Source organism: Stenella coeruleoalba, assembly GCF_951394435.1.
Source record: "Stenella coeruleoalba genome assembly, chromosome: 8".
NCBI lineage: Eukaryota > Metazoa > Chordata > Mammalia > Artiodactyla > Delphinidae > Stenella > Stenella coeruleoalba.
This window is the reverse complement of record NC_137154.1, coordinates 2,092,090-2,116,169: the sequence shown is the minus strand read 5'-3', so window position 1 is coordinate 2,116,169 and position 24,080 is coordinate 2,092,090. Positions and strand designations below refer to the sequence as shown.

Genomic DNA, 24,080 nt, shown 5'->3' with positions numbered 1-24,080 from the left:
CTTTGGTGTTCACAGTCTCACAGGTGATGGATAGCTAGGTATCCAAGCCCAGACCTGCCCCAGGTGGGAAGTGTCACAGCGGAGCCCTACGTAAAGCTGGAACCTTCAAAGGGCTCTATGTTCAGTGTAAAGGTCAATGAGAAATAACCTCGTCCCCGAAACGACTATATAGAAAATTGTCTTGCCGCTAACAGGAGTGGAACAATATTTGCCCTGAGAAGTCACATCCACAAGTTGGTCCATGCTCAGCTTGGAAGCCCAAATGCACACCACCTGGGTGGTCTTGAAAACGTTGAGCCCAGGATTTATAGTCCAGGCTGGTAATACCCCCACGTGTATAGCAAAGGAAGCGGTGAACGTAGATCCCCCCTGCCGCCCCAAGAACCTCAACTTCACAGTAGACCTCAAAAATCCCCACAGATACATTTTAAGACATATGAACTCATGGTTAAAAAAGGGAAATCCTCAAAGGGAACAAAACACCATGAATGAAAGCCAGAAGAAAAAACAAAAACAGAGAAGCCGATTCACAACGACTTTAGATACCAGAAATTAAATATAAAATAGCCATATTCAATATTTTTCAAGAAATTTTTTAGATGTTTGAATATACAAGTGAAAGGAAAGATACTATAAAAATGATCTATCAAGTATGCATAAAAACCAAATAGAATTTCCATAAATACGAAAATAATCATCGAAATTTAAAATTCTTTGGATAGGTTTAACAGCAGATTAGAAACAGTTGAAGAAATAACTAGTGAATTGGAAGATGGATCAGAAGACATTATCCAGAACCCAGTACAGAGAAACAAGTGATTTTTTTAAAAGGGAGAGAGAGAGAGGCACTAAGAGACACAGAGGGGATTGAGATGGCCTACCAAATGTCTAATGAAAGTTACAGAAGAGATAATGAACTAAAGCAAAGTATGAAGAGATAGTGGCTGAGTGTAATCCAGAACTGACGCAACACACCAACCACAGATCAAGGAAACTCACTGAATTCCAAGCAGAATGAACAGAAGAAACTCTCTAATTAATAACACAGCATAGTGAAAATGCAGAACACTAGAGTCAAAGGAAAGAGCTTAAAAGTAGCCAGAGAGAAAAAATACATTGTCTTCCAAAGAGCAATGACTCACTGTCATCTTTGTTCTCAATGGAAACAATGGAAGTCAAAGTACAGTTGGACAATCTTTTCAATGTGTTAACAGAAAATCTTTTTGGTAACCTAGGGTCTAGAATTTTATACCCAGTGGAAATATTTTTTAAGAACAGCAGTAGAACAGTCATCTTAAAACAAATAAAATCAGAGGGATTTTGATTTGCACTGAAGGAAATTCTAATGAATACTTCAGCCAGAAAAAAGTGACCCCAGATGTAAGATCTGAGTTGAAAAATAAATGATGAGGGACAAAAGAGGCAAACAGGTGGGTAAATTTAAACACATATTGATTGTATAAAACACTACTAATTATGCTTGAACTAAAGTATGCAACAAGACATATATATAAGTCAGCAGGAGAGACTGAAACTAAAATGTCCTAAGGTCCTTATTTTATTCCAGATGTGGGTAAATATAGCAAATGGCTCTATTATATAACCATTTACAATGTCCTAGGTTAACCTCTACAAGGATGGCCATATAACTTCAAAACTAGTAGAAGAAAAAATGGAATGAGAAATAATTATCAATCCAACAAGAGGCAAGAAAGAGGACTGAAGTAAACATTAAAAAATTTAGTACAGATGAAAGGGACAAAATACATTGCTAGAAAATCAATCAAAATATATTGGAAATTACATTAAGTATAAATGTATTAAATGATTTTTTAGAAACCTAGCCACACAGTGTTTACAACAGGCACCTAAAATGTGTATACAGGATTAAAAAGACAAGAATTAAAAAACCTGACACCAAAATCAGAAAAAAAAGTCACAATAAAACTAGAGAACAATATCTTTTATGAATATAGATACAAACATTCCTAACAAAATCTTAGCAAACAAAATCCAACCACAGATAAAAGAGATCATATATCATGATCAAGTGGGAAATACAAGATTGGATTAACACCCTCAAATCAATTAATGTATCACACCATATTAATAGAACAAGGGCTAAAAGGCATGTGACCATCTCAAAAGATGCAGAATGGGCAACTGAGAAAATCTAACATCCTTTCATGATAAGAGCTCTGAACACACACCAGGAATAGAAGGAAACATCTCAACCCGATAAAGAGCATCTAATGAAAATCTACATCATATTTAATGGTGGATGACTGAATACTTTTCCCTGTAAGACCTTCTCTAGCCACTTTTACTCAACATCTTACTGGACAGCCAAGCCAGTGTAATTAGGCAAAAAAAAAGGAATTAAAGGCATTCAGATTGGAAGGAAGACCTAAAACTGTCTTCATTCACACACGACCTGATCCTGTATGTAGAAAATCCTAAGGAGTCAACAACAATAACAACAATATTTACTAAAATTAATAGCAATGAAGTCACAGTTTATAAGCTTAATATCAAAATTTAATTGTATTTCTGTATACTAGTAACAAACCATTCAAAAATGAAATTAAGAAAACAATTTCATTAACAGTAGCATCAAAAATAATAAAATATTTAGGGGGAACGTTAACAAAGGATATGTAAGATTTGTACACTGAAAGCTATAAAATATCACAGGAAGAAATTAAAATAGATCAAATAAACAGAAGGATATACCATGTTCATGAATTAGAAGACTCAATATTGTTAAGATGTCAAGTTCTCCCAAATGGATCTATAGATTCAACTCAATCCCTATCAAAATCCCAGCAGGCTTCTTCTCTCTTTTTTTTGGTAGAAGCTGGCAAGCTGATTCTAAAATTCATATAAAAATTCATAGCACTTAGAATGTGCAAAACGATTCGAGAAAGAAGAAAATTGGAGGACTTACACTACCTGACTTCAAAACTTATTACAAAGCTACGATAATCAAGAAAGTGTAATGTGGGTTTAAGGGTAGGGATATAGACCAATAGAACAGAGTTGAGAATCCAGAAACAAACCCATATATTTATGTTCAATTGATTTTCGACAAAGGTGCCATGAAAATTCAATGGGGGAAAAGTAACGTTTTCAACAAATGGTGCCGAGGCAAATGGATATCCATAAGCAAAAAGAACAAAAGCCAAAAACCAAACCAAAACAAACAAAAAAAACCCCAAACTTTTCCTCACACTACACCCCAAAATTAACTCAAAATAAATCATAGACCTAAATGTAAGAGTTGAGTCTAAAAACTTCTATGAGAAAAAAATAGAAGAAAATGTTCATGTCCCTGGATTAGGCAAACAGGTCTTAGATGTAACCTCAAAAGCATGAGTCATACAAGAAAAGATAAGTTGGACTTTTTACAATTTAAAACTTTTGTGTTTTAAAAGACATGATTAAGAACATGAAAAGACAGCCGCAGAATGGGAGAAAATACTTGCAAGTCATATATCTGATAAAGGACTTGTATCCAGAACATATAAACAACTCTTACAACTCAATAACAGAACTACTTAATTAGAAAATAGGCAAGAGAGTTGAATAAACATTTCCCCAAAGAAGACTATGAATGGCTAATAAGCACATGAAAAGTTGCTCAACATCATTAGTGATTAAGGAAATGCAAATCAAACCCACAACTAGAATGGCGAAAAGAAAAAAGGCCAACCATACCATGTATTTGCAAGGATATAGAGAGAGTGGAACCTTTGTACATTACTGGTGGGAAATCAAAATGGTACAGACCCTTTGGAAAACAGTTTAGAAGTTTTTTAGAAAGTTAAACAGAAACTTACCATATGACCCATCAATTCCCCTCTTAGGAACCTGACCGAGAGAAATGAAAACATATGTCCATACACAGACTTGTAGATAAAAGTTCACAGCAGCATTGACCATAATAGCCCCAAACTGGAAACAATCCAAACGTCTATCAACTGGCAAATGGATAAACAAAATGTGGTTGATCCATACAACAGAATACTATTCAGTGTTAAAAAGAAAAGAAATACATGATGCAGCACAGATGACCCTCAAGAATGTTACATTGTGTGAGAAAAACTAAACACAAAACACCACAAGTTGTCTGATTCCATTTATATGAAGCATCCAGAAAAGGGGAATTTCTAGCCTTATAGAAATTTAAGGATACAGAGACAGAAAGCCGGTCAGTGATTGAGTGTGGCTGGCGGTGGGAGCTGGGAATGATTGCAAATGGAATTGAGGGAATTTGGGGGTGTTGAAAAATGTTCTAAAACTTAGCTTTGATGACGGCTGCACATCAAACTAGAAATTTACTAAAATGTGTTGCCGACATTTACATTGGGTGAATTTTATGGCATGTAAATTATACCTCAAAAGAAAGCTTAAAAAAAAAAGATTACAAACAAAATTAGGTTTGTATAACAATGATAATAGACTTTAAGGGAAAAAAGAACACTACTTGAGAGAAAGCGGGTGTTATGGAATTAGAAAACATTGACTCCAGCAGGGAATAGATAAAAATTTGGATAGTATATGTATCTGATCATAAGCTCTAAAAACACATTAAGCGAAAATTGACAGAAATATAAAGAAAACTAGAAAAATTCTCCACAATTGTTGGCTCTTCAACACATTTCTCAGTAATGATAGATCAAGTAAGATAAAAACATTCCAGTGAGGATATAGATCTCAACAAAACAATTAACAAGCTCGTTCTAATGAACACAAGTATAACACTGTACCCAGCAACTTCAGAATACACATGGTATTCAAACACAGAAGGTACATTTACAAAAGTTGATGACGTGTTGTACCTGTAAAACATATTTCAAAATGTTCCAAGAGACTGATACCCTACAGGACTTCCCTGGTGGCACAGTGGTTAAGAGTCCACCCTGGTCTGGGAAGATCTCACATGCCACGGAGCAACGAAGCCTGTGCACCACAACTACTGAGCCTGTGCTCTAGAGCCTGCGAGCCACAACTCCTGAACCCCATGCGCCACAACTACTGAAGCCCGCACGCCTACAGCCCGTGCTCTGCAACAAGAGGAGCCACCGCAATGAGAAGCCCGCGCACTGCAACGAAGAGCAGCCCTCGCTCGCCGCAACTAGAGAAAGCCGCGCAGCAACGAAGACCCAACACAGCCAAAAGTAAATAAATAAATAAATTTATTTAAAAAAATGATTGATACCCTACAGATCACTTTCTTTGACGATAGAGGAATAACAATTATAACAATGACAAAAATCCTATTCCAAAATAGCTCCTGGGATAAACAAGAGGTCATAATGGAGACTAGAAAAATCTTTGCGTGAATGAACATTAAAATTAAATGCTATATATCAAAACCTGGGGGGTGAAGTTTGAGTGGTATTTAGAGAAAAATAAAAGTATAGTCTTCAATGCACACCTTAGAAATCTAGAAAGTTTTAGAATTCATAATTATCCAACCTAAGAAGTTAAAGAAAGAATAAGACATTAAGCCCAAGTAAATAGAAGGAAGAAAATAAAGAGAAGTGGACGAAACAAAACCAAACCGACCAACGAGAGGATCGACTAGGTCAAAAATTTGTTGAAAACATGAATAAAATCATCAACTGGCTGGCAGGCTTGACCAATGGAAAAAAGTGAAAGTGTAAACCGACAATATTGGCAATAAAAAAGGGGCCTAACCACTGACGACACGGATGCTAAAATGCCGATAAATGCCAATAAATGTGAAAACTAGGAGGGAACGTACAAATTCTTAAAATACGCAACTTATCAAAACTGACACAAGAAGAGATAGAAAACCCCAACTGTCCCATAACCATCCGAGTCATTGACTCGATGAAAAACCTGCCCACAAAGAACGCACCAGGCCTAGGCGGCTTTACCTCCAAGTTTCCCCAAACGCTCAGGGGAAGAGAATCCTCCCCCATACGGAATATTCTAGAAGATGGAAGAAGGGGGAACACTTCTCAACTCGTTCTGTGAGGCTCACGTACATGGGCTACCATAACCCAACGGGGACACTGTGAGTACACATCACACCCACAAATGTGGACAGAAAAACTCTGAGGAAAATATTAGCTGGAGGGTTTCAGCAGTGTGTAAGGAAGCTAATACAACGTGAAGGACTGGTGTGTGGCGGGGAGAGGCCAGAGGCCACATAGATGTCTGGAAAAATAATCTAAGCCCAAGATGATAAAGGCCTGAACCCAGCGGGGGCGACATGCAGCTGGCGTGCAAGGGTGAGCCGCTTGGAGGGGCTCTCGGGGTGGTGGCAGGAGCAGGGGGTGTGGCTGGGATGACTAGGACTCCGGGTCCTGCTTTTAGGCCTGGTGGGTGGAGAAGTCTGGGAGGGGGACAGAGCAGGAGGACGGGGGTCTGGGGCAGACACCAGGTCCTGGGTGACCGGGCCTACCTGGTCCAGGGCAGGGGCTGGGGAGCCCGGGCTGGGGGGCATTCCTGTCAGGCAGAAAGGTGTGCCTGGCTAGGGTTCTAGGCTGGGGGGCGGTGGAAGGAATGTCGGGGGGCTGGGGGGGCCCTTCCCACCCACAGTCTCTGAACTGGGGCCTGGAAACCCAGGACTCCCTGTGTCCGGCTCTGAGCCATGAACATTTCCGGCAAAAACAGAGAAGAAAGAAATTCTCCCAGCCCACTGTGTTCCTCATATCAGCAAAAGCAGTGTGAGCTGAGCTTGCAAAATAAACAGGGCTCAATGTAAACACTGCAGCAGGTCCTGGGGACGGAGCTAAGAATACACACTGGGGGAGGAAGGTGGGAGCCGACTTCTCCATCGGGTCCCCAGAGAGCCGCAGGGTCCCTGCCCCGGAGCAGCCCTGACGGGGAGGGGCCGGGGCGCTGGGGGCCGCGTTCTCAGGACCCGTCCCAGGGCCTGGCGTGTCGGAATCTGACCGCTGCCGCCCGTGGACCTTACTGCTTGCCCTCACCTTGGCCCTCAGTGCTCCTGCGCGGCCTCTTCTCAACCAGACCCCTTCTGTTTGGGCAGTACTCCCCTGCTTTCTTCTGTCTCTCTCCACCTCATCTCCCCTTCTGTCTGTGGCTTCCGCCGGGACCAGCGCTTTACCTAACCAGCTAACTAGGCAACCGCTCAACCTCTCCGGGCCTCAGTTTCCCCACCGGTAAAAGAGACTTCATTTGGGCAAACGGGTCCTTGCCAGGGTAGAGAACGCAACGCGACAAAGCAGTTCAAGCCCTCTCCTCGCACAGCTAAGGGGGCCAGCGGGCTCCCCAGGCCAGCGGGCGGCAGGCTGCGGCGGGGGAACGCTGTGTCCGCTCCCCATGCCCCCGGAGCGAGGCAGGCCTGCACAGCCAGCCCGGGCCAGGGACGGGGCATCCTGAGGGCGGGTGGGGGGCTCTGAGCAGGAGTGCGAGCTGCAACGAGGCTGCAGGACCCCGGAGAGAAGGAAGTGTGGGGGGCCCTCCAGCCCATGTGGCCCCTGGACTGGACATGGGAAGGAGACTCCTCGCCGGGAAACAGAGGCCCCCCTGCACAAGCTGAGCTGGCCTCCCCCACCCCCGGTGACTCCCTGCAAGTAGACAGCCCGGCCACTGACCCTCAGCATGACCTGCGCCCAGGACGGGGATGGGGGCAGCCGCTGTGCCCCCCGAAGTCCCCTCCCCCTCCCCTCCAAGCCCCTCGTCCTGTGGCTGAGTGAGCCGCCGGGCCGGGACCGCCGTCACCGCGGAGGGCCTGAGCTGAGATGAGGAAGCAGTTGGGGGCCAGGCTCCCTTCCGGCCTGAGGCCAGCCCGGTGGGGTTGGGGGAGGTCCGGGGCTCCGGCTGGGGCGGCGGGCCGGCTGGCACTGCCACCACTGCAGGCCTGCTGGGCTTCCCAGGGCTGGACGGCTGCTAGATTTCCTGCCCCCAACTTCCCTCAGTCAGCAGGATTGCGAGGGGGGTTGTTTATGGTCCCGATGGCTGCGGTGATAACGTGGGGCCTGGGACACGCCACTGTGCCCTCTGGGCCCGGCGGGGCCCTTTCCCAGGGTCTGTCCCCGAGGGGGGCATCGGCTAGCGGGGGCGGGGCTGGGCAGGCTGAGCTGGACGCCGGCCCACGGCAGCCTCTGCCCGGGTCCAGCACGTGTCCACGGGGCAGAGATTCAGCGTGGAGCACGGCCTGCTCCCTGCCTTGAGACCTGGGGGCATGACTGTGCCTCTTGGGCGGAACCAGCTCCTGGGAGGCAGGACGGGGACGAAGGCGACACAGAGCCCATCTCCCTGAGCGTGTGCGGAACATCCGGAATACTTGCTGCCAGAAACGGCCCCTGTCCCGGGCGCAGAGCCTGACGGTGGAGGCCACCAGGGGCCTTGCTCCCAACCTTGCCCCCAGGGATCAGGGACTCCAGAAAACCCTTCCCTTTGTTGTTCAGATCTGAAGAAATGTGGGCCCATAATTCTGTATCTCCAAGGCCAACGTGGGCCGCACCTCAGCCCGCCACACCGACCCTGGCTGCACAAGGGCTGAGCCCTGGCTCTCAGACCCCCACCGGCGGCCAGATGGCTCCAGGGAACCCTGTCTCCTACCCTTCATCACCCCCAGAGGACACCAGGCTCTGGTTTAGGTTTCAAGGGGTGGCCTGTCCGGAGGAACAGTGGGCAGAGCCGTAAGAGAGGCCCAGGACAGTGGGACAGGGGACAGAACCAGACCAGGGCAGGGACTTGAGGAAGGGTAAGCACATTTGGATGACAGGGCAGCGGGGCGCTCCCAGGGCTGCTGGGTGGGGGCCGGCTCACGCGCCCATGGGCCACCACGACCCCTGCCAGCGGCGGGGGCCAGTCAGTGAAGGCTGCCTTGGCCAGAGCTGGGCAAGGAGGCGGGGGTGGGGGTGGGGGGCCCTGGGTCCTTTCCCCGGCTCTACCTCTGCATCCGTTGATGTCTGGAAGCCCCGCCCCACTGGTCCCCCCAGCCGGGTGCCTGGTCTGCTGTACTGGGCGTGGCCACCTGCTGCTTCTCCCGGAATCTGCCAGCCCCAAGTCCCGGGTCCCACACGAGGAGACGAGTGAAAGCCAAGGACGGGTCACCAGAGAGGCGGAGTCCAGGCCCCAGAGCCTCTGATGCCGCTCAGCCTGGGCAGCTGACCGTTCCTAGCTTCAGTACCCATCCTGCCAGACAGGGCATCTGCCACTGGACCACCTGCCTGGGCACAGGAGAGCCACCAGGCCCGCCGAGGCCTGCGCTGACCGAGACGGGCCAGCCCTCCGGCGGGGTCAGGGTGTTGGCGTCACACAGCCCTAGAGGGCCAGGCCCGAAGTGAGAGCCCCCGTGGGCACCTGGACAGTGGCCCTCCCCCACGTACAGGATCGTGGCCCATACCCGCCCAGGCCAGGGAAGACTGCTGGTGGGCAGAGGGTCGTCCTGCAGGCCCAGGCCAGGGTGGGTGGGGCAGGAACCCGGAGCTGTGCCCCTGCCCGCCTGCCCAGCTGCAGCAGAGATGGACACGGGCCAGAGCCAGGCGTTGCCCAGGAAACCGAGAGTCGGACGCATCCCTGCTCAACCGAAATTCCTCTATTTTTAGCCCCCCGGCTGCTTTCAGATAAAGTCCATGTAGATGAACGAGCTGTTCGGCAAGATAACAGCCTGCTCCAAACCACGGAGACTTCAAAGGGCGCAGGCCGCCCCCTCCCATTCCACAGATCCTCCGAGGCTCCCAGGATGCCCTGGGAAGGGTTCCGGAGCTGAGAGGCGGGGCCGTGGGCACAGAGCCCGGCGGGCACTGGGGTGTCCCGGCCACCGAGGCTGCCGGTGCCCTGGAGCGGAGGGGGCACGGCGTCCACGTCCCACCGGACAGCCAGCAGGGCCTCGGCCGTCACTCCCCACCTCCCTTGCTGTCAGGACCCTGCGGAGGAGGGTCCTGGAGCCCACACCCCCTCCTCCCCACTTGTTGCACCCTCGTGTCCCTGTCGGCACCTCTGAGTCCCTGAGTGCAAGCGGGCTGAGGGCTGCCAGTGGACAACACTGCCCACCTCAGCGTGCACCGGGCGGTCCTCAGCTATGCCAGGGAGGAACTGTGGGCACTCGGTGCCACTTGCCAATAATGATGCCACTTGTCAGAGGTCTAAGACCAGCCTGGCCTTCAGCGTCCTCCTCCCGCGGGGACCGACGCCCAGTGCACATGAGAGAGGAGCTGAAGCCCTACGTCAGGGAGCCCACACCGAGCACAGGTGGAAGGAAGGAAGGAAAGAAGGAAAGAGGGAGGGAGGGAGGGAGACCTCAGACACCTAGGGCACCATCCAAGCCCTGCGCGCTCAGGACAGAGCTGGAGAGTGAAACGCCGCTGTGGACGGCACCGTCTGGGCCCCAAGGCCGCTGCCCGCCGCCCGCCAGCAGCGACGCCGCGTGGCCCGCGAGAGCTGGCGCGGGCTCGGGCGCCTACCTTGTCCTCCACGCGGTTCAGGCGGGCACCGATCGTGTTGCTGCCTCGGTCCTTACTCTTCTCTGTGGGATTAAAGCACCCAAGTCAGGGACGCCTGGGCTGGCATATGGGGAGGGGTGGGCAGGTGACCCCAACTGGGCTCGGGGAGAAGGGCGATGGGGGTGAGGGAGTGAGGGTCAAAGGCCCGAACCTATGGGAATGTCTCTTAGAAGCTCTTCTGTGCTGAGAACCTCAGGGGCGGCAGTGGGTGGGCCGGGCGCTGGCTTGCTTGTCCCCACTCCACCCTTTCCGGTTCTGTGACCTCCGAGAGCCTCAGAGGACAGGCACCCACCCTGCCCGGGGGCTGCCTGAGATGGTGCCCGCTGTACAAAGGTGACATTCCGCCCCAAGGGGGTACTTGCTCTGGCCGGGGAGGCCTGTCGCCCCTGCGGGCCCTGCCGCCCTGTCCCTGAGTGAGCTGCACCTCCCACTTGAACTTGGGCTAGGGCAACCCCGAGGAACTGGCCCGGCCCTGCCCTCCCTGGTGTGACCCCCAGCCCCCCTCCGGAGGACATGAGGCCGAGCCTCAGAGCTGGAGAGCAGCACCCACCTTGCTCCCCAACGTTCTAGCTGGCTGCTCACCCCCCAACCCCACTCCCAGGCCCCCACCTTCCCAGGGTCCTGGTCACGGTTCCACACTCACATCAATGGCCTAGAAAAGCCCGCCATTTGTAAGGACGCACGCCGGTTCTTGCACTAACTGAAAATCCCCTGTAAATCGTGTTTGAAGCCAATTTGCTTAGGGTCTACCTGCCCCCCCTCTGGATTTCCTTGCCAGACATGCGCTTTCTGATGGTGGAAGAGGCAGGCGTGGGTGGAGGGATGGTAGGAGGGTGCGGCCTGGGCTGCCACGCCCGGGGTGCCTTGATGCAGAAACCCACCTGAGACGGAGATGAAGAGGGAGGGCTTCCCGATGGACTGGTCCAGCCTGGGGGGAGGGAGGGAGACGGAGACCGGCTCACGCTTGGCCGGGGCACCGCACGGACATCTGGCCTGTCGGTGGGTGGATGGGCTGATGTGCCCAGCAAGACAAGCTGCCCGCCCCCTCTGGGGCCCGCCCCTCGCTGCCACCCAAAAACCAGCCAGGTGCCTGCCAGGTTCCAGAGGCCCATGCTCCCAAGGGGGCTTCGGGGGGGCGGCGCTCAGAGGTGAAGGGCAGTGGTTGGGCTGCTCCTTTGTCACCCTCCCTGGGCACAGCAGGGTGCCAGGATAGCCCAGTGTCCTGAATGTTCCAGAGAGGCAGGCCTGCAAATGGGCCCTTCCGGGGCAAGGCCAGGTCACTGGGCTGGGTGGGCTTCACGCCCCTGTAGTAGGTCAGCGACAGGGGCGGGGGCAGCCTGAGCCCCTGGCCTGGCCTGTGGTCAGGACAGGCACGTCTCCCAGCCACACCCTGTGTCGCACAGAGCTCGGTTCCCAGGCCAGCCCACCGTGGAGATGCAGCTGGTCTGAGCCCACGCAGGCCCCCAAGGACCACGCTGCTTCCATGAGGATGAGCTCTGTGGGCCCCAAGTCAGAAGCCAGAGGACGTCAGCTACCAGGGGTTGAGGTGCTCAGCTCCCAACTGGTAGGGCCTCTCCTGGAGGGGCTGTCTCCTGGGGCTGGACCTGGCCCCCGCTCACAGGGTGTGTGCTGGGCTGTGAAGTGTCCAGCGTCTCTGAGGCGTGGCCATGTGTGGAGTGAGCCCCCGCCCCTACCCCGCCCGCTCAGATCCCCCTGCCCCCCGGGCCCCGCCCCCCGGGCCCCGCCCCCCGGGCCCGCGCCCACCTCCTCTGCAGCTCCTTGATGCGCACCATGAGGTTGAGGTGGCCCTGGGAGTACTGCTCGATGACATCCCGCACGTCGTAGGGCTTCCGTGCTTGCTGCGGTGGGAGGGAGAGAGTCACGCTGCGGGCGCAGCGTTAGCGCAGTGATTGCGCCCGCCTTCCGTGCTCTTCCAGGATTTAAGGAGCTGCCCGCGTGGCACCACGGGGCGGGCCTGGATCAGCGCACATGCAGTGGCCGGGCTCATCCTCCCCGGGAGCTGGGTGACCCTGGGCCGGTACCTCAGCCTCTCTGGGCCTCAGCTTCCTGCCCGCTCACCCGCAGGGACCTGCCCACTCTCCCTTTCCAGGCCGCCGGTCCCTGTTTTCAAGCTGCCTTGGAAGAGCTGGCCCAGCCGAGGGCCTGGGGGCGGGGGGCCAGCATGGCCGCCAGTCACTGCGTGGAGGGCACAGCTCCGTGCGGCCACCGCCTGCCTGGGCCCCAAGCTCACCCTCCGCACGCTTGTCGGCCGGCGCACCCACTGCTCTTGGGACGGGGAGGTGGCCCACCCCACCCCCTTCCTAGGCAGTCCCCTGAGCTGAGCAGGGGTGGCCCCGGGGGACAGGCCTCCTGCTGGGGCTCCCAGGCTGCCTGGGAAGGGAGGTTGGTCCCACGGCAGGCCTGCGGCCATGGGGGCAGGGAAGGGAACCCCAGAGCTCCAGGCTCGGCGCCAGCCCTGAGCCCATAAATGCCTCCGGGGCTCAGGTAAGACCACAGCAGAGAGAACGGGGCTTCTCACGACGTCAGCAAAACGCCCAGGGAGCATCGAGCTGGCCGTGTCGGGGTCTGATGGCCCAGGAGGCCCTTCGCCCACACAAGCGAGCCAGAGCTGCGTGGGGATATAGGCTACTTCTATTGGGAGAACCGCGGGGAGACGGGGCTGGGGGCCCCAGGTGGTCTCATTAACCCTGAAGGACCCACACTAGTGATGGGCTGGGAGGTTCCTGCCTCTTGCTGGGGAGTGTAGGGGGCCTGAGAGACACGCCAGACAGCTGGCAGGCCAGGGCGGGGCCGGCGGGTCAGAGGGAGAGAAGTAATAAGGCACAGAGGCCCGTTGAGGGTCAGGGCCAGGTCTCAACCCCGGGAGCCCCAGGCCACCTGTCCTCCCTGCCCACCTGAGGCCTCCTTCTCCTTGGGGTGCCACCCCAGAGACTGGGGCTACCCCAGGCTAAGGGTAGGGCCACCTCTGCCTTCCAGAAAGATGGGGTTCCCCTGAGGGCAGGGTCCTGCCTCGATCTCTGGGCACCCTTCAGACATGTCCAGGGGCCCTGCCATCGATGCTGGCGGCTTAACTATGTTCTCGCAGCTCCCCACATCGTCCTGGACCCCAGGAACCCTGGGGCAGCGCAGAATCCTCCTCCCTGTCAGGGACTCTGGGCACAAGAATTCCAGGGGGTTCCTGCTCCCTCAAGATCCACCAGGCGGGGCCCTCACAGTAACACCCAGCCCCGCTTTGGGCCCCGGGACCACCCCGTGTCCCTTTGTGGCCTACATGCCGAGGCCCGTGGTGGGGTCTCAGGGTCAGGAGGGGGCGGGACTCTGGCAGGCTCGCTGACTTGCCACACACTGTGGCCCTTAGCTACAGGCTAGTGGTAATACCCCAGGGCTCAGTTTGTCCTTCTGTGAGTTGGGGATGCGGAGCCCTCTGGCTGGCAGGGAGGGAGTGGGGATGAAGTAAGATGGTAGGTGAGAAAGGCCAGCGGGTCCTGAACTGGCTCTTGCCAGGAGAGCCCGAGGTGGCCGTGACAGTGTCTGCGGCCGAGCCCAGGGTCTGCACTGCTGTTCAGCGCACACGCCACTGAGTTGTGATCTTGGCCTCCTGTGAGCTATACTGGGCACCTCCAGGCCTGCTGGAGCCGTCTGGGGTGGGATCAGAAGAGGGGAAGTCTGGGTTCAGAGGTCAAAGTGGGGCAGGCCTGGCCTGGAATGGAGCGGGTCCTTGCCCTGGTCCCCCAGACACCCGGGGAGGTCCCGGCCCACAGCGTGCAGGGGAATCTGGGCACCTGAGCGTGTTAAGAGCCTCTGTGTGCACGAGTGAATACGGATGTCCCCGTGGGAAGGCATAAGAGTACAGGTGACAGGTGTGTGTGTGCCCGGGCACGCATGTGCTTGTCTGCAGAAGCGGGGGTGCGGGTGGGGTGGGGCTCGTGAGCAGGCCCCCCACCCCCGGCCTTGCCTTGTCTAGGGTGTGGACCACAACAGGGTAACTGACGCCCGACTGACACCCAGGACCCGTGGCACGGTGGGGTCCCAGACCCCCTGAGACTCGTCTCGGAGCTGAGAAGTTCACCTCCCGCCCCCCAACCAGGGTCTGCTCAGAGCTCCTGGAGGCCTTTGTCGAGTGGTGGCCTGGGGCCTGGCTGGAGACATCATCTCAGCTTTCTCTCTAGAGCTCATTTCCTTGGCAGCAGCAGGAGCCTGAGATGAGCCGAGATAATGCCGGGCTGTCCAGACTGACCGCCGGTGGACATGCGAGTTCAAGGCAAACGTGAAGGGCTGAGAGGCTCTGGCTCCTCCGGCCAGACGCAGGGGCGGCCAGCTGGGTACTTATCGGCAGGCGAGGCGGGCAGGGGGGCCACCCGCCACTTCTGCAGCCCCTGAGGCCAGATGGGGGTGGGCGTGCAGCAGACAGACAGACGGGCTGCTGCGGGGGAAGGGACGGCCTCCCTGACAGCTGGGCCTGGGTGGGGGGCCGCCCCTGGAGCCCCACAGAGCCCCTCACTGCCAGGGACTCGTCCACCGCTTCTACGTCCGTGCGTGGTCCCTCCTTCCTGGAGGCCTCCTGCTGCCCCAGCTTCTGGCCTTGCTCAAACCAGGAAGCTCCCGGGAGCCCCTCCGCTCCAAGGGCCCCGCCCAATTTATTGAAGGCCCCCCAGGGGTCCTGCGCCGAGGGGAGGGGCAGGGAGCAGGGGAGGTGAGGCTGCCCAGCCTCCTTCCGGAAGCCTCCAGGCCATTCGCAGGACGCTGGCCTGTGTCCTGAGGCAGAAAAGGAGACCCTCGGCCTGGAAGGGAGGTCAGCAACCAGTTGTCTTGCCTGCATGTCTGTGACGGGCGCTCACCAGCGTCCACAGCTGCTCCAGCCACTGTGGCGCCCATCTGCCCAGGGCGGGCTGTGGTTCTGAGCTGGAAGCTGCTCACATCACCCCCAGAGCTGGGCCTGCCATGAACCCCAAGGTTCCGCCTGCCCTGCTGGGTGCCCCAGACCCTGGAAGCAGCCCCCAGGAAGCCTGCTGTCCACCCTGGCACGGCCCTGCGTGGCCCAACAGTGCCCCAGGCAGAGGTTATGGCCTCTGCCCTGCCGGGGCCTGCTCTGGAACGCTGGTGGCCCAGCTGCTCAGGCTGGGGACCATCCCCATCCTGGAAGAGTCCCCGCTGACCCCTCTGCTCCCCAGGTTGACGTCTGTGGTTTTAGACGTCAGCACCAACGGCCCTCGAGTGAGGGCGACACATCGTGGCCCTTCCGGGGGCCTCTTCTGCTCTTGGGAGCAGTCCTGCCCAGACCTGACCCCCGAGGGGGGTCCTGCCATTCCTCCTCCTCCCTCCCCAGGAGGCCAGCCCGCCCTCACCCAGCGCCCCCTGAGCTCCCTGCTCCACCAAGCCACCCCTCTGCTGGTACCGCCAGGGCAGCGGGCCCTCGGGGGAGGAACAGCCACAGAACCCAGACGCCCTCTGTCCGGGGCCGTCGGATCTCGCCCAGAACACTGCTGGGCAGACCTCCTGGCACCGGCCGACAATAGCATTCACCACGACTCTTTGTTTCAACAATGAGGAGTCCCAGGCCCTGGCGGGAGCCTTGGCACAACTTGGCCCAGTTTGGTGGGGAACGGCCCCCCTCCAGGGCTGCAGGCAGACAGACGGGCAGGCAGCAGGATGCCACTGGGGACTCTGTGTGCAAACCACCCAGCCAAGGGGGCCGCGGGTGCTGCCGGGTAGCCGGAGGAGCGGGGCGGCCGGGGCAGGGCCTCACCAGGGCTGTCCTTGGGGCCGGGATCGGTGGCGGTCGTGTCATGGCAGAGCCAGTGTGAGGGCTGGGCACCCGTGGACGCCGTCCTGGGCCAGCCCCTTGGGCTCCTGCTCCCACTACCGGCGGGGGAAGGGTTCTTCCCCAGGGCTGCCAGGGGGTGGGGTCTTTCCAGAACCCCGCACTGAGTCTGGCTCTGTGGCCTGGGCGGTGAGGGCTCTGCTGAGGGGGCTGGGACGAGCCAGTGTAAAGCCTTCAGCCTGGGGTGGGAGGTGCGGCCCGGAGGGGGCTGGCTCTTGTCCCAGCCTCGCTGTGACCTCCCAGGGGCTGTGAACAAGCCCCACCCCCCCCAACCTCCCCTGCTTGGCGAAGCAGGCCCAGGGGATGTGGGTATTGGTTGGCTCTGGGCGACCCCCAGTCCTGGCTCCACCCCCAGTCCTGGCTCCACCAAGGACTCACTTTTGAAAGGCACCGGTGGCCAAGCCTTCTGGAAAGAGAATGGCCTCCCCCAAGGGTCCCTGCTTCCTAAGGTTCCATGTTCTCAGAGTCAGGGCTGAGCTGGGCCCCACTCCTCAGACGGAGGACGGTCCCCACGTAGGAAGGAGGGCACCAAGCCTGCCGCCAGCTGGCTTCCTCTGCGGGCTCCCAGGGGCTGCAGGAGACCCACCCCTGGCAGGAGTGCTGATGGGGAAGCCCACAGTCTCCAGCCCCGCCCAGCCAGAGAGACCCTACCTCTCCCTGCAAAGGTGGGCCACCCCGGGGCACAGAGCAGGGCTGGGTCTCCCCTCTGTTCCGACTCGCACAGGGTGGGCGAGGGGGACAAGAGCCCTGAGCCGGCCTGGGACAGAACACTTCCTGCCCAGGTGACGCAGGGCGGGCTCCGCACCCTCCCTGAGTCACTCCCACTCCTGTCTGGTGGGGGGTGGGAGGGGCCCATGAGCCCTCGGGCTCTGCGTGCCTCTGGGCTCTGCGCCGGGCCTCAGGGTCCAGGCCGATCAGGGAAGTGTCCCTCCAGGGTCTGCTGTCTTGGGGACGAATCCTGAAGTCATGGCAGGGTGTTTGACGGGTGAAGGGTCAGGTGTCAGATATGGCAGGGTATGGGGACCCCGCAGCCTGCGCTGTGGGTGGGAGAGGGGCTTTCAGGGTGGACCAGGGCAGGAGGGCTGAGTACAGGACTCACCTGGAATTTCTTCTTGGCCACAAAATACTGCATGCGCCTAATGACCTTGATGGTGGCCCGGTGGTGCTCCCGCAGCCTGCAGTGGAGAATGGGGAGGAGGGCGTGAGTGCGGACCAGATGGTCATCCCGCGCCCACCACTCTCAGAGGCTTCCCAAATGTGCCCCCCATCCCCGGCAAAGGGCTGGGCCTTTCCAGAAACAAGGAGAGTGATCGACCCCCTCCGATGGGGATCTGCAAGCTCACATCCTGGTGGCAGGAGGAGAGGCTGAGGCCAAGAGGCCTTAAATTAGGGGGATGACCCTAGAGGGACCCTCGCCTTGCTTGTCGCTCAGAAGTGGGGGAGGAGTCAGGGTCCCGAGTTGGCAATGGCTCTGCCCCTCACTCACAGTAGAGCCGCAGAAGCTCCTTTCTACCCTTGGGCCTTCTGGCTGCTCACGAGGAGCGTGGGGAGGGGTACAAACAGATGACAGCTGAGGTCCTTTCAGCTGGAAGGTTTTATAGCCCGCCCACCGGTACCCACTTGGAAAATACAGGGCTGCCGGACAAATGAGCCAGGGATAGCTACCACCTGAGCCACCCTGCTAAGGAGACCGTGCGGTATCCCCTCTGAAGTTCCTTCTAGAAACATCATTAAAAAGGGAAACACAATCGTTGATATATATATATATATATATATGTTCACAGGAAAAAGACCGGAAGGAAATACATCCACATGGAACCAGTGGGGATTTTCCTTCTGCCTCTGAGGCTTGCATCTGACCAAACCTTCTGCTGAGAACACCACCACAGCTGTGTGATGGCTTTGAGAGCGAGGAAGACTCCAAGGGCTGAGATCCCAGAAGAGAAACGAACTGGGAGAGCCCACGTGCGCGTTTGTGCGTTTGTTGTGTGGGGCATGCTAGCCGAATGGGAGGCAGGGGGCTCCCTGGGCCGGCAGGAGTCCAGGGCTGCAAAGACATCCAGGACTTGATGGGCCAAGATCCTGGTGAATGGGGGGCCACAGGGAAGGAAGCCCCCTTTCACGCAATTTCCCCTTGAAGCATTTGTGAACTAAGCCGCACAGCATGGGGTGAGATTCTGAGAAACGGAGCAAGAAGCAGCTGCTGGAAGGATAAAAGGCTAAGCAGAGGCCTCCACAGACTCACGTCACTGGGGAGAGGAGAAGCGATTCAGAGTCACCAAGGAGACGGGGTCCTGGCAAACACCCCAAGCTTTGAGATGAGAGCCCCCAACCCTGCCATAGCCTCAAATCACCTCAATCCCCGCCTGGAGCAAGGTGCGCTGTCCCGCACCTTTTGCACGCCAGAGAAAACGAATTATCTGTAGGGATAAGATCACGGAGCCTCTATTCTGTTTTTAATACGCAACAGACTGAAAACAAATGGACAAAACAGACCACGGAAACAGATCTAAAGATGTGGTAGATTGAATGCCTTAAAGACTGGTAGCTCTTGCATCAAGAGATAGAGTTGGTTTTCTCACTGCTTGAATTTGGGCTGACCTTGACCCTTATTGTGATGAAGAGAATGCTGGGGAAGTCCCACTGTGTCTAACTTGTGTGCTCTTGGAATGTGGTCGCTTGAACCACCTGAGCTGGCTGGCTGGAGAGGCCGCGTGGAGAATCATGGTGCTCTGGCCAAGAGCCAGCACCAAGCAATAGGCATGTGAATCGAGGCCATCTTTGACCCTCCGGCCCTGATAAGCGTCCAAGGAGACTGCAGCTGTGAGAGTCACCCCACGCAGAGCCAGCAGGACAACCTCCCAGCTGAGTCGAGCCCAGATGGCTGACCCACAGACTCATGAATAAGGAAAGAGCTGCAGTGTGAAGCCACTAACTTTAGGTGTGGTTTGCCATGCTGCAATAGATGAAAAGAAATTAGGACCCCAAAGTGGGGTACATCATACCAAAATCCTGAAACGCATAGTGCTGGTTTGGGGACCAGGCATTGGGCAGAGGCTGAAAAAAAAAAGGCCTATTGTAAGATGCTGGACTTTGGACAGGGTGCTGTCTCTAATCGCATGAGACTTTGGTGTCTCTTGGAGGGGTGAGTGAATTTTACTTTGGGGGGAATGTAAAAATTTATGGCCAGAGGGTGGGCAGGGGGAGGTTAGAGATGGGTGTAAATCCTTTGCAGTTCCCCCCAGTCGGAGTTCCCCCCAACTATTTCCATCATCACGGAATGCTGCTGCCATGTGGACATGTCTGAGCTGGGCTGCTAGAAAAGCCACGTGGAGGAGAGCTGAGGCACCCTGGCTGACAGCCCAACAGCTCCAGACTCCGGAGGCTAGCTGAGACCACCCAGTCACCCCCAAGCTGCCGCTGGGACGAGCCAGGTGAGACCAGCCAGGTGAGGAGCCCAATACGCTGACCCACAGACTCAGGAGCAAACAGTTGCACTGGTTTGCTTCAGAGTTTTTAGATAAGGACTTGAAAATAACCTTGATAAGTAGGTTCAAGAAAATAGATGACAAGATGGAGAATTTCACCAGAGAAGTAAAATCTATATGAAAAAGAAAGAAAGGAAATTCCAGAACAAAAAGGACCCTCATGGAAATTAAGAAATGCAGTAGATGAATTTGCTGGCAGAGGAGAAGAGAATATTTGTGAATTGGAGAAAATAGCCAGGTTAGAGTATGGAGGGAAAGTAGATTAAACATCTAGGAAAAAGTGCAAGGCATATAAGATGAGGTTAGAAGTTCTAATACACGTAACACCTTAGAAGGACAGGAGGCGAAATGGAGAACAAATCATTTTGAAGCCTCAGTGGCACAGAAGTTTCCCCAAATGATGGAAGACATCAGGCCACAGATCCAAACGGCTCTTTGGATCCAGCTGGAGAGAGAGACAAGGTACAACAGACCCAGGCCCATCGGAGTAACCCTGCTGAAGACTGCAGGGAACATTGTAGAAGCTCTAAAGTCAGGGGGGTGGGGGTGAGAATGATGACACATCATCCTGATGGTTGACTTGTCAATGGAAAGGATGAAAGCCAGAATGACGTCCTTAAAGTGCTCAAGGAAAATTCCTACCAACTTAGCATGCTATACCCCGTCAAATACGTTCTTAAAAATGAAGGTTCAAGTGAAATAATCCAGTCACAAGAGGATAAACTCTGTATAGTTCCACTTGTATGAGGACCTAGAGTCATCAAGTCTACAGAGACAGAAAGCATGATGGTGGGGCTGGGCCTGAGGGGAGGGGGATGGGGAGTGAGCATTCAGTGGGGACAGGGTGTCAGTTTGGGAAGATGAAACAGTTCTGGAGATGATGGTGATGGTTACACAACAACGTGAATGTGCTTAATGCCCCTGAATGATACAGTTAAAAATGGTTAAAATGGTACATTTTATGTTATGCATATTTTCTACAATAATTATAAAAAAAGAAGGTGAGGGCTTCCCTGGTGGCGCAGTGGTTGAGAATCCGCCTGCCAATGCAGGGGACACGGGTTCGAGCCCTGGTCTGGGAGGATCCCACATGCTGTGGAGCAACTGGGCCCACGAGCCACAACTACTGAGCCTGCGCGCCTGGAGCCTGTGCTCCGCAACAAGAGAGGCCGCGACAGTGAGAGGCCCGCGCACCGCGATGAAGAGTGGCCCCCGTTCGCCGCAACTAGAGAAAGCCCTCGCACAGAAACGAAGACCCAACACAGCCAAAAATAATAAATAAATTAATTAATTAAAAAAAAAAAAAGAAGGTGAAAACTAGACCAAGAGAATTCACTGCTGGGAGACCTGCACTGAAAGAACGACTTAGGGGTCTCCCCAGGTAGAGAGCAATGGTCCCAGAAGGATACCCAGAAATACAGGAAGGAATTAAGAATGTAGAAAAGGACAGATATGTGAGAAAGTTTAAGTTAGTAAATTAAAGTGGCTGAAATAATCGTGATAGTGTCTCCTGAGGTTTAAGGCATAGCTATAGCTAAAAATACATGATAAGAATAGCATAAAAGGGAGGAGGCATCAGTGGAGATAAACAGTGGTGAGCACCACGTGTTGTCAGGGAAACGGTAAAAGTGCTCATCTGAGGTCGACTCCAGCGAGTCAAGGATGTGTGTGATAATCTCTAGGCAACCACTGATGGAATAATAAAGGACTGTAGAATTAACAAGCTAATAGGGGATAAAAATTAATTAATAACAAGTTTTGATTAACCCAAAGAAGCAGGAAAGGAAGTCAAACGGAAGTGATGGGACAAATGGGAAAAAGAAAAGTGAGATAGCAGATTGCATGCATTGCAGAGGGACTAAATATTCCAATTAAAAAACCAAGATCGTCAGATGAGATTTAAAAAAACAATTTGATGTTGCCTATAAATATACTGAAATAGATCGGCATAGAAATGTTGACAGTAAAAGGATAGAAAAAGACATACATTGGCGTTGCCCAGTGAAAGCTAGTGCAGGTAAACTAATATAAGACAAAGAAGACTTTAAGTATTGCCAGGGATGAAGAGGGGATATTTCATCATTTAAAAAGCGGTCAAGGGAATTCCCTGGCAGTCTAGTGGTTAGGACACCATGCTTCCACTGTAGGGGGCAGGGGTTCCATCCCTGGTTGGGGAACTAAGATCCCGCATGCCACGTGGCAAAAAAAAAAAAAAAAGTGGTCAAAATTTGGTGGGAAGAGATCAATTTTAAATCTGTATGTACTTAACAACATAAGCTTCAAATATGTAAGAGCAAAAGCTGGCAGAACTAAAGGTGAAAGAGAAAATCCACAGTCATGGTGGGAGATTTGAATGCACCTCGGTGGGCAACAGATAGAGGAGCTGTGAAAACATCTAAAGAGAGACGCGTCTGAATGAACCGAGGAGGAACTTGATGTGATCAACGCTTACAGAACACCGTGCTCAGTGCCCAAAGGGCATCTAAGCTTCCCAAGCACACAGGGAACATCTACCAGAAGGGACCGTGTGCAGGGCTTGAAGAGCAAGTCCCAACAAATTTCAAAGAAAGTAAGTCACATGTGTATGTTCTCTGACCACAGAGAGATTACGCTAGGAATGAATGAGAAAAAGATAACTGGAAAATCCTTAAGTGTTTTGGAAATTAAATATCTCAAGGATCGAAGAGGAAATCTGATAAGAATTGAAAAATACTTTGAATTGAATCACAATAAAACTGTTCCGTATCACAACTTACAGCTAAAATAAGTGCTCGAGGTACCATGAAATAGTGCTTAGAGGAAACTTTGTGATCTTAAATCATATTTTAAGAGAAGAGGAGAGGCCAAAGTCTGTCTCAAGAAGTTTAAACGATAGTAAATTAAATCCCAAGCAGGTAGATGGAAAGAGATAATAAAGGTAAGAGCACAATTCAATGAAATAAAAAATGAACATTTCGTTAAGGAAAATCAACAAAGCCAAAATTTGATTTTCTGAAAAGACTAACTAGAGATATTTTAAGAACCTATTTAGAGGATATTACGTACAAAAATCATCTTGATAGTTTAGGTAAAATAGATTAATTCCTAAAAACACCACAACATATAAAAGCAGACGTAAGAAGAAACTTAAAAATCCAAATTGCCCAATTTTAATGAAATAAATTAGATTTGGAATTTACACACAAAAAAGCCTGAGGTCTAGATGACTTCACCAGTAGATTCTTCCTTAAATGGGAAGAAATAATACCAATTTTATACAAATCTTTTTAGAGGATTTTTATGAGTCAGTATAACCTTGATATCAAAACCCAACAAGGATGTTTCAAGAAAGAAAAGTCACAGGCCAGTCTCTCTCGTGAACATGGATGCAAATATCCTACCTGCAATACCAACAAATCGAACCCAATGCCATATGTAAAGATAAATGATCGAGTGTAGTTCAATCCAGTGACGCAAGGTTGGTTTAGCAGCCGAAAACCAATCAACATTATTCACCACATCAACAGAACAAGTAAGAAAACAACATATAAGCAACTCAAAAGATGCAGAAAAACATGTGATAAGACTCAAGACCCGTTCATAATTAAAAACACAACCCTTAGAGAACTAGGAATAGGAGGAAACTCCATTACGTAAAAAACAAACACAAAAGCAAACAGAATCTAAGCAAACGTCATGCTTAATGGTGAAATACTCCTCCTGAGATGCGGAGTAAGACAAGGATGTCCGCCATTACCGTGTCTACTTAATATTATCCCCAAAGTCTCAGCCAGTGCATTGGGTGACGGGAGGGGGGAAGGAAATGAAAGATACAATAATTGGACAGGACAAAGTAAAACTTTTGTCATTATTTGCAAATGACATAATCACATATGTTAAAAACCCCTTCAGAATCTTCAGATACATTATTCTATGGCTAAATGAATTTAGAAAGAACACCGGTTTTAAAGATGATATACAAAAAGCAATTGTATTTCTCTATGTTAGTAACAAGCAACTAGAAAATGAAATAAAAAGATACCAATTGTAACAGCATCAAAACCCATAAGATACCTAAGAATAAATCTGCTGGAGGTGAACAAGACCTCTACACAGAAACATACTAGACATTAGTGAGAGAAATTAAAGAGGCCCTAAATCAGTTGAGGGCTACAGAATACGTTTATAAATTGGAAGACTCAATATGTGTTAAGAGGTGAATTTTGAGGTATGTATGGGTCAAACGTACTTCCAATCCATAGCAGAGTGCTTTCATTGATTCGGTTCCGGGGGGCACAATTTTCAAGCTGATTCTAAAAT

At 52.8% G+C, this 24,080-nt stretch overlaps 1 protein-coding gene across 1 annotated transcript in view; it reads right to left on the bottom strand.

The window, feature by feature from the left end:
- KCNQ1 (potassium voltage-gated channel subfamily Q member 1) overlaps positions 1-24,080 on the bottom strand; it is a 349,058-nt gene that overhangs the window by 60,124 nt on the left and 264,854 nt on the right. The window contains exons 12-15 of the mRNA XM_079928195.1: positions 17,393-17,468; positions 12,216-12,310; positions 11,333-11,379; positions 10,413-10,474 (exon numbers count right to left, since the gene is read on the bottom strand). Of these exons, the coding sequence (XP_079784321.1) occupies positions 10,413-10,474; positions 11,333-11,379; positions 12,216-12,310; positions 17,393-17,468 (280 nt within the window). The remainder of the gene's footprint in view (positions 1-10,412; positions 10,475-11,332; positions 11,380-12,215; positions 12,311-17,392; positions 17,469-24,080) is intronic.